The sequence below is a fragment of the Diplotaxodon limnothrissa genome, linkage group LG13 (assembly GCF_057381915.1).
Source record: "Diplotaxodon limnothrissa isolate DT_005_m linkage group LG13, D_limnothrissa_male_GT1.1, whole genome shotgun sequence".
In the NCBI taxonomy this organism is placed as follows: domain Eukaryota; kingdom Metazoa; phylum Chordata; class Actinopteri; order Cichliformes; family Cichlidae; genus Diplotaxodon; species Diplotaxodon limnothrissa.
In genome coordinates, this window is record NC_140608.1 from 3,440,861 (window position 1) to 3,452,095 (window position 11,235).

The 11,235-nt window shown below is 38.3% G+C and overlaps 1 protein-coding gene across 1 annotated transcript in view; it reads left to right on the top strand.

Annotated features, from left to right (window-relative positions):
• Window positions 1-3,474, top strand: part of LOC146619683 (contactin-associated protein-like 4) — a 79,431-nt gene extending 75,957 nt beyond the window's left edge. Inside the window, exons 23-24 of the mRNA XM_085369020.1 lie at window positions 1,391-1,462; window positions 3,278-3,474. Coding sequence (XP_085225146.1) covers window positions 1,391-1,462; window positions 3,278-3,474 — 269 coding nt within the window. The remainder of the gene's footprint in view (window positions 1-1,390; window positions 1,463-3,277) is intronic.
• Window positions 3,475-11,235: the final 7,761 nt, after the last annotated feature.

The following is an 11,235-nucleotide window of genomic DNA, read 5'->3' on the forward strand; positions in this document are numbered from 1 at the left end:
ATGTGCATGTGGCATCAGGAGATCCTTTAAAAGCATCCATATGGGACGAGTTAAGAATGACACCACTGCTACTGCCACAGCAGAAATGCCAAAGGACACCCGAGACAGCAAGTGTTTTGCCAAATGAGAATGAAAATTAGAAAGGACTGGTGTGTCATGGGCAGAAAAAGTATTACTTACTTTCACTTTAGACCGTATATGTGTTTAAAACTATTAATACGTTTTGAAAATATAATATTGTGTCTCTACCAATGATATCTGAATTTCTAAAGCTGCACATCCTATTTAATGAGCTGTTGCTTCCTCAGTTGTGTTATATGCAGATCTGGAACCACGCATAACGACTAGGTGAAGACAATCTCGACGTTTCATGGGGCAATTTCTGCTGGATGATGGTTTTTCTGCATTATTCCTGCGACTAGGATAGTGTCAAACATCAGTTTTTTTATGCCAGCCTCTACAGATGTTCTTTTTACAATTGCAAATGCATGTGTCAGGGAAAGGAATTAAATGTAATGACATTATCCTGGTGGTTTGCATAATTAGAACATCATCCAAATAGCTTTGAATATCATCATAAATGCAATGTCTGGTCTCCCCCTGCAGATTTTCAAATAAACACTGCTACAAAAAAAAGAAAAGAAAGATGCTAAACTGCTTACCACTCAGACTTATCATGTCTCAGGTTTCTGCACAGCGGAGCAACAACAGTCATAAAGGTCATGTGCTATTCTTGTAAAAGTCAGCCTAAACGTATTACAGAAAATAAAGGCATATATTAAAACACAGATTTGTAGTTAGGGGACAACGCTTGGACATGTCTCATCTGTGAAAGCTACAGCATCCTCCACACAGGTCAGATAGTGAGTAGCAAACACATCCTCCAATATTTGTAATGTTCCTTTACCGCACAGCCACGGGATTATGTTTCCCATCAGACTCAAATAATTAATATTACTGAAATTCCTATCATAGGCACTTCTGTGTGGGTGATACCTCTCCAACTTCATGATGTGGATGACTCTAATGCTGTTGTGCACTGCAGTAACGGCTAGAAAATGAGGCAATTAATTTGAACCAGTGGTGAGAGTTTGCGTTGTCATATCCTTCCCCTGTGGTCACTCATCTAATCCACTCTGAAGTCCCACCGTAGATGATTCCTGTTTCCCCCTCTCTGCATTCTCTTTTGAGCATGTCGCAATATCTATTTTTCGCCTCACTAATGGCCATCCTTTGCTTCCTTATTTTTCTTTTTCTCTTATCTATTCTCTGTACTTTATTTCATCATCTTCTTTCAGTTCCCCTGTGATGCTTGTGCTGCAAATTCCCTCTTTTCTCTTTCATATTTTCATTCTCCCTGCACCTTTTCTTCTATGTCTCTGTTCTGCAGGCCAGTCTGGATCAGTGGGAACAGGTCAGCCTTTAGTGAATGCCATCAGGAGTGACTCAGCTCTCATCGGAGGTACTGTGGCAGCAACCTGTTTCAATGTGGCTCTGCCATTATCATCAATCATGAGACAGAAACTGTGTACAAAGCCAACGGGGATAATGTGATGTCAAGTCAGTTAATAGATAGTTTCAAACTTGTTCTCCTATCACATCTTTTTTCCTTTATTGGAATTCATTTATACCTTTCTTTTGACACACCTCAGTGCAGAGGAACTGGCATTGAAATGATGATTAAAACTGAACTGCATGTTGTGCAAATGAAAGCCCACAGCTGCCTCTCAAACAGCTTGACTGTGTCTGAATACACAAAGGAAAACATGGCTAATTAGAATACAAATTACGTTCGACTCCAAGTACAATTCCTGTCAGTTTTTGTTATTGCTAACATCAGTGTAGATACCTTCTAATAGCTCAAATTGCCCAGGGAGCCTGGAGAAAATGTGGACCCTGCAGTACTAATGATGAAGCAAAGCAATTTTGTTTCCTGTGTCTGTTGGGCCACTGACCACTCGCCTTCAGATAGGAGTTTTATTTCATAATGTTTTGTTTCCAGTTTGGCTCTCCGGTGATAATTTATTCCAATTGAAAATAAGACAAAAGCACTCAATTGTAACCAGTTTAGTTTCCTGAATCTGCTTTCACTGTAGAACAGCAATGAATAGTTTCAGCCTTTTTCAGGAGTTTCCAGAGGTTGTGTGTGTCCTGCATTATGATTTGCATAAAGTAGTCCAGATGGTGGGCACATGCCATGAGTCTATAACTGGTTTTATTTCAATATGTAAAGGATTAAGAGAGTTGCAGTTATTTTTACAAGAAGAAATGTTAAGATGTATGCAAACTTGAAGAAACTTTTAATTTCAGCTTTGACAATTAACAGGTGTTAACAATTCATGATGCATAAAACGTTTTTTCTTTTGATCACATACAGTTCTGACATATTTTAAACTGTTGCAGGTATATTTTCAGCAACGTATTATAAAATAATATCTCACCTCCATGTTACACATATGGCTGGGTGTTTCATTAGAGACTGCTGCTCCTTTTTCTCCCGACTCTCTTTCCTTTACTGACAGCTTGTGTACACCGTACTTGTGGTTCTGATGAATTACGTAAAGCAAACAAAAGAAAATCATGACATCCTTAGAACAGGGTGATATGTGCTCTGGCTTTCTGTGGAAGTCTTGTGAAAGACAAAAAATATATACCAATGAGGCCAATTGAAATTTCCTGAAATGTTCAAAACTCAGTCCAATCCACAAATTGCTGGCTTGAGAATTTCACAAGTTTTTCATTAGACATGAAGAAAAAGCAGAAACATAGACTCAAACAGATTGTCTCTACGAACACTGACTTTTAGGGAAAATGCTAGTGTGATACCAAGAAATTATGAACAAGAGTTTTCATTTTTATCAAAGGCAAAAAAATATGCTTTGAATTTCAAAATGACATTTTTAAAACTGTTCCATTAACACTGTTCAGGTGTGTTAATGGAATTGTTCACTGTTCACTTTTTATTTTTGTGAGTCAAATCAGAACTTTTTGATTGCACCTCATAGTTGCATACCCTGTATTTGCTTTTTTAAGTAAGGCTGCCGTTGTCGTATACAGTTTGCATGGAAGAAGTCTCCAACAATTCTCTATGTCTACAGAACTGGAGCCTAAGCTAAGGGATGTTCCTATTGGCTGCTTTAAGGCACTTTAGTATCAGCTTTTCAGACTGAGAAGTTACATCCACTGTTTATGTGAAGTCTATGGTTGATGTCCTTAACATATACTTATATTGCCTCTGCCATACTGTTATATCTTTGTCCATTTATTTGCTTTGCAGGTGTGATAGCTGTGGTGATCTTTGTAACCGTGTCTTCATTAGCCATAATGGCCCGATTCCTCTACAGGAGGAAATGCACATGTCAGCGCCAGGAAGTAAAAACAGTGAAACCCGAAGACAATCCAGAGTTGCCATTCAGAAGTCGGATCACTTCACAGAACGGTCCCACTGAGAACCAGAAGGAATATTTTATTTAAGTGACGGTTCAACTTGCTTCTGACCTGGCAGTGTTGGAGCTGAGGGGACAGACAGAGATAGAGATGCCTTGTCAAGCCTCAGTGCTTTACACAACAAACTGAGCCTGACTACTGGCTCAACAAGACAGGAAGACGCAGACAGAAACTCATGTTCTTTCATTTTGTTTGCTTTGTTTTTGCTTCTATGGTAGTGTTTTTAAACAGACTCTAAAGATGGTCATATGTCAATATCATCGGTGGAAAAACTGTACATAGAAAATGATGTAAATGTTACAATTCTGACTTTATATCAACCAATCTTGTGATTATTGAAAGAACAGGACAAGAACAGGAATGATGTTGATAATGAATGTCTGCTGTTTTGTCAGTGAGCTCAGTTCATTTATTTTAATGTTATATTTCATGGTGGGAAAGAAAAGTGTATCTGTTCACAATGAACATGTTTGTGTTCTCTTTTCTTTAACATCTGTTATTCATGCTTCTTTCATTGTTACACAAAGCAAAGTGTGGCTTGTATTCATTTTCTGAAATCTGTTATCTGAACAAAGGTGGAAACCACAGATTGGTAGAAGTTGAGGTACTGATTTAACTTCTTTGCTCAAGTAAGTAAAAACCAAAAGGCTTTGGTTATGTAAGGACATTGCTGACTATTTTGGTTCAACGATAGCGGACTAATGTCTTCATTTTCTCTCACGATGTCACTTTTCTCTAGCGCAGGCATGTCTTTGCTTTCCACTCATATTCCCTGCATATATGTTTTTCGTCTTTAATCTCTATCACATCTTTTTATATCACGCATGATAAACACCAGTAATGGATACACCACACTTCATTACTTCCCGCCTCCGGTTCCTATGAAGGCATTCCACTTTTTGTCCCAATATCATTTTTTTCTTTTTATCTGAAAGTCAGTTAAGTATGAACAACATTTTTATGTATCAACTGGCGCAGACCAATGGACTATATGAAAAATGTATAACATAAATATTATATTTTGAGCCAAGTACCTCCAACCCACTCTCTGGCCAAATAAAAAACCCAAATTGCTCCTATAAGTTTCACCTTCATTGAAAACAACTTGTTTAGGTTTATCAAGGTTTGGTTTAACAACACAAGAAATATATTGTTGTACTATGTAAAATATTTTGTCAACCCATCACTCCACCCCAATCTCTTTTCTGTGGAAGGTTAGTGAGATTTGAAAAACCTCATCTAAATTCTTCAGTTTCTCTCATTGTGTTCATTGCTCTTAGCCGGGAATGGTGTGAAAATTAAATGTAGTGAACCGCTTGCACACACAGTATATGGTCATGTTTTTGCTGAGAACATTGTAAGTTGTCTTTTTCTATGGTGTATTTTAAGCAAGGACTGGATTTCAGTTTTATTGTATTTTCTCTTTTCATCCCAGATGTCATTAGATTTTATTAGCTGATTCAGCAGCATCTTCGTGTGCAAGTTAAAAATTTTCATTAAAAAAGTGAGTAAATGACCCCTACGATAAACCCGAGTTGAACTGAGGAGAAGTCGTGGAAGTGTGTTTCAGTGATGGCACCAAATGCTTGAAGACGATGCAGGGCATGCTGGGAAAAACGACATAGCTTTATCACTCCACTACATGTAGAAGCATGCAGACGGGCCTGGAGGATGTGGATGTAATGAAGAACAGAAGACCAAATAATAATGTTGATTAAATGCAAAACCACAGACTAAAGAGGACACTGAATCAGTTTATATAGTGTGAACTCTTTAGTGAATGTCGTGTTGAGTTGTTTTGAAGAGTACTTTTCAAGGTGGTGTTGATAGGTTTGGTTCTCTTCTAGTAGTGCTTCACTTCTGAACTATAGCAGCACAATCCTTTTTAATCGTACTGAAGGTTTACTGTGGTGTTAGTGAGTTAGAGTGACCTGCTGTTAGAGTTTAATTTGTACAGCTATTTTAGTAACAAACACGGTTTTTTGTCGTTGAATTGAAAATAAATGATCTTTTTCTGAAGTGGCTTTATCTTTTCTTTCACCTGAATTATAACCCTGCAATTTTATTGCATTATTAACCTTTTTGTTCTGTTACTGAAGCTGTAATTTTTCCATCACTGACTCCATTAACATGAGCACAGTCTCTGCGAAATGGTACAGAGTAGAGTTGAATCGATGAACATGAGCTTTAGAGCTTGATCAATGAGCGGCTTTTAGTACTTGCAAGACGCTCCATCAATTGAGATTTAGACAGCTAATGTCTGAATCAATTATTTCTCTGTTAAATTAAGTCGAAACTGCAAATTTAATTACCATACATTTACATCTCTGAATGTTAGGCTCTATAAAAGTTAGGTGGGACTTTTTCTTCGCCATGTGACATTTCTAATGGATATGAATATGCATCTATCTGCAGAGAGGAGATAACTTCACCGTTTGCTGCTTTGTGATGCATTCGGGTGCAGAAGATGTCGATGTGCACCTAGCCTCTCTCCGAGCTATAACAATAACACGTGAACACAAAGCTTTGACATGACTGTGCTTCCCACGATTGCTGTCCACCTACTTTGTATGCACTCACACACATACACACACATGCCATGACGATTCAGGTGACAGCAGCTGGGTGGTTGTCAGCAGGTATTATTTACAGGAAGAGACACATCGGTGCCTCTAATAGCACCTCATTAGGGAGAACAAGAAAAGGACTTGTTGTAATGACACATGCTGCGGCACTCGGAGGGAAACAAATCAGATCACGAGTCAAGATTATTGTCAGTTATTTGAGGTAAAGCAAGTTTTCAGCAATGTGTGAATGCGTGACAAGGCTGATGTTATTCTGATTGCTTAAATTAGATTTGATGATTACCTAAAGAGATACTGACACCAAAACTGTGAGTTTGTTTTGTTTTTGAGAAATTGCTATTGTTTTTGTAAGCCAATGAAGCAGATGGAATCTGATTTTCTAAGAAGGCGAGGGAAGAAAAACAGAATCGACTATTATTGCATGGTGATGGAAAGACTGTCTAAAAGCTTTTTTTAAGCTTTAATTTAATAGGGACAATGTAGTTTAACACTGGTCCAAAACAGAGCATGGAACTGATGTACTGCACAGAGTTTACAAGTATTGCTTTTTTCCAACTGTGGTCCCCTATTGGGCTTTTGTATACATAGTACACAGATAGAGAAGATTTACAGTGTTTAATTACATAAAGCCAAAATACACCATATTCACAAGACCATTGTGATACCAATCATCTCTGATTGGGGTTTTAGGTTTTGTCAAGTCAGCAGTAATCTCCTCAGACACGCTTGGGAAGTACTTAAACTGTAAAAAGCAGTACATTATATATACAGTCTGGATTACAGACAGCTATGTGTAATTTGTAAATCTCATGGGAGTTTACCAATATAAACTCACTTACTTGTGTAAAAATTCCCATCATCATAAATACCATCATCACTGACTTTGTGTTTCTGCATGCACTGTAAACATGAGGGAGAAAAGGGTGTCCACAATGTGCATGCAGGTTTTTGATACTGTAAGAATCTGCTGTTGACAGACTCGAGATCCTGCTGTGACTCGTGTCAGCTGGTCAGCGATGTTAAAGAAACCTCGCTGACAGCATGCAGACCTTCTGTGCTTGCACACCAACAGTGATGTCATTGGGGTCAGCAGCACGCAGGCCACAGGCGGGACTGCTCAGGCGAGACAGTTTTTGTGTGTGATGATTTTGTGGCTGAAGAAGTCAACGGGGACACAATGAGACAGGGACCACGAGAATCATAGGAACAGCTGCTTCTTCTTTTTCTTTCTTTAAACCTCCACCACATTAGTGACCACAGCAGGGTTATTATTCTGTCCTCCCTTCTTTTAACTTCTACTTTTCTGAATTGTGTGATTGCAGCACCCGTGGGACAAATCACACACCGGTTCCCATTGATGTCCATTCTTCATATAAGATACTGACAGCAATATCACCGCCATGTGGCCTCTTAAAAGTGGATGTAAAATTAGCGCATGCAAAATTATTTCGTGGTTACAACCTGCAGATCAAAACAGCATCATAACTACCTGCCATTTACTATTTTTGCATTTGGATCGAGTGCTACTAGCTTATCATTAATCTTTTTCTCAGTCTTTTTGCACAACCCACTGTCATTGTTTGTTTTGCACAACCACCATCATTGTTGCACTTTCTATTGCACTGGTATGTCTGCACTGTCTTGTGTGTGTATCGATCTGTTCTGACTGGTGTTGCGCTGTTTTTGTTTTTTGCATTTTTTGCACACTTGCAATATATGTAGTCCTGTGCTGATTCTCTGTTATATATTATATGTAGCACCATGGTCTTGGAGGAATGTTATCTCGCTTCATTGTGTACTGTAACAGTGCACATGTTTGAAATGACAATACAGCCACTTGACTTGACTTGATCTCTTATCTTTGGGGCAGAGCATGACGGGTTGTCAGCTAACTGGATGGTAAATGGCTCTTCCAGGCCATATATCATATCATTTGTGTTTAGTGTTGAATAAAATTGAATTAAATTGTTTGGATTGGAAAATGTGGCGTATAGATGTGTGTATAATCCGTATTACAACTGTTTCTTTGTTTTTTAAACACAATTACACTGAGCCTGAAGTATTCAAGGAGCTGCAGTTTGTGGGACCTCAACACTGGCGGTTCAGTTGAATTTGTGGGGACTGACTCACTTTTGGAGCTTGCCTCAAGTGGCCACTATGTAACTACTGGAATAAGTGTAACCACTTTAGTAGCAGTCCCACACGTGATTTATTTTGGATGTTTTGCTGATGCAGATGGTGTTTGTTGTCTGTCTCGTTTGGCTCTGTAACATTTTTTTCCTCAGTCAATGACTTGTTTTTATTGAGAGTTAATTTAAATGGCCCTTCTGAAAGTCTAACAGTCTTTTATGGTTTATAGAAATGGCCCCAAACTGCAATGAGTCTTTGGGGAATATCTATGAGATTATTTTATTTGAACATCAGATGCATAGCTGAACTGGGATAAAACTGAGCTTGGCTGCAATGAAGAATGAATATACCCAGGGGATGTCACTAATCTGTAACTCCCAAATAACAGCTCTAGAGGACAACTTTTAATCAGAGTGTTTGAAGATGTGACTGAGTCTCTTTGTGAGTGAAAAGCACAAGAAATGGGTGTTTTTTTTTAAACAAAGTGGATTTAGCCACAAAAAATATTACTTAGAAACAGCTGGTTTCACAGGATTTCTTGTTAAGTGTGACTTGTAAAATTATATATATATATATGTGTATATATATAGTAGGGTGGGGTGCACTTACTTACTCACTCAAGTTTGTGAGGAAGTGGAGTCCAATTTTTTGTGCGGCACGCCCTTTTGTGTGAACCTGAAAAAGAAACTCTGGGTTAAAGAAAGTTGATGACCACCAATGTGATACCACTTAACCATACTATAACCAGAGATTTAGCCAGTTAACACAAAGCCTGGCTTTCTTCATCATGGATGAGATCATTTGTCATTTCATGGACATATTAACAACATCATTGTGAACAAAAACAAAACTATTGGTCCTCATCACTGGCTCTGTCCAAATGTTGTAAAAAATTTTGGAGGGTAATTCAAACTACAGCAATCACACATCTTTGCTGGCTTGGGTTCCTGAAATCTCAAATGAATGCATAAAACGTATCAGTGCTTAAACAGATCCATTTGCAAATGCATTATTCATATTCCTAAGGTAACCACAAACATTTTTGAAATAGCTCAGTCTTTGATTGCTTACTTCAAAAAAGCCCCCTTGCTTCTGAGTGGATGAATACATTGGCCTTTTGCAGAGCTGTTGCGCAAGACAGGTCAGGACTAATTAACATTTCTAAAGATCCTGCTCACCTTTGTTTAAAGATGTTTTAAAATACATTTGCAGAGTTAAATTTTCCCAAGTTTCTCCTTGTTTTCTGTTTTTACACAGTACAAACTTAAAGTAAACTCTGATTTGAAGATGTAGCTTCACAACAGCATGTTCAAAGCTCATCCACTTCCACATCGCCTGTGGTAGTAACATAGTGAAACTTGGCAAGCAGCTGTAATCAGGTCCGAGTATTTGATCAGCAGCTCTTCAATAAAGAAGACTTTATTGAACAGACTGAATTCTAAAAGCAGTAAAAGTTCAGTTTGAGTTTATACTTTAAAAATGCGGTGCAGTCAGTTCGGAGGTGGTAGACTCAACTTTTGACAAGGAGAATGGAGTTCAGCTCTCATCTGACATCAGTATTAAGTTTTGGTTTCAGTTCCTTTTTAAGCTTTCCAAAAGTACTTTGTGTGGTTAGCAAAAGATCTGGTCTGAGTTCAAATACACTCTTTTTACAGAATATAAAACATTCAGTGGCTTTTGTCCCACAGTGAAATGAAAAGCTGATGCACACAAAGATCTATATTCTAGGCGCTGCCATGTGTCTGTGCCTTTTAAAAGTCAGCGCACTGTTGGTCTGTTTGCCCACCCTAAGTGACTTTCTAACTCTGTCGAGTTTAGGACTTTTTTACATCATGTTATGCTTAATTTATGTCACTGCAGTTGTGTCTAATTTCATAGATATTACTCTACACAATGCCTACTACTTTTCATTTCTTTTAATAATCAGTTTCAATTTAATTATTCACTTCACTTTAAATAACACAACCCACTACGTCAAAGCACTTGAAAGTGGGAAGGAAAAACCTCCTTTTAACAGACAGAAACCTCGAGCAGAACCAGGCTCAGAGTGGGGTGAAGGGAAAGATGGAAAGAGTACAGACCAAGAGAGACAGGACAAAAGACACAATATACAAGAGATCCCAAGTTTAATAATTACTAATGATTAAATATAGTAGTGAAGCAGAAACACACGGGAAGTCAAAAAGAACTATATGATGTTTAGGAGCATTTTTTTGGATGAACTTGTAATGTTACTAATTATCATTTTATCACTGCCTTCCACAAAAGTAGTCAGGGCACCTCTGCACAAGCTTGATTCACTCATTACAAAACCGTCTCACATGACTTTTTGTAACACCGACTAATTGTGTTATGTGCATCAAGTGTGTGTCTACATATCACATTTTCAGTCATGCAAATATTCATTAAACACCGATAGGAGGTTCAGAGTGACGGTATGCTCGCAAGGGGACGTTCCAGCTCCACCACGGTCACCCACATGCAGTGATTTTCACTCTGCATATAATCGTCTTTGCAGCAGCATCTGTGTTCAAGTTACACCTCTCCATACATATTTATAACCACTCGAGAGACAGCTGGGTTATGTGCTAAGTTTCCTCTCCTCTGCTGTGTAATTATTCAGTCTCGGTGGCTACAATACATCAGTAATGCTGTTTATGGCTCAAGGTCAGGGCCAAATGTCCACAGAGATGAGGCGGTGATGGATTACTGCTTTTCAGAGTCTTGAACTCTGTGGAACAGTGACAGATTTCAGCAAATCAAAAAAGACATTTTTCTCTGAGTCATTTTATTGACGCCTCAGACCTCTCAAAGTAAAACAACCTAAAAGTTTTCCTGTGTGTGCCCTCATTTGTCTTTTACCCAATCTGCTCCATCTAGATAATCAACAATCTCTTCAATTGTACAGAGCGCTTTAGTCTCTGAGCTCACTGTTTGAGTTTACATGTCCACCTGAAAGCAAAAAACGCTAAGCTTTGGAAAACACAGTCTGTGCAACCTGTTCTGTTTTTAAACACCACAAAGCACAAAGATAATGTGGATAAATGTGTAAAAGGTATATTGTTCGTGGTGC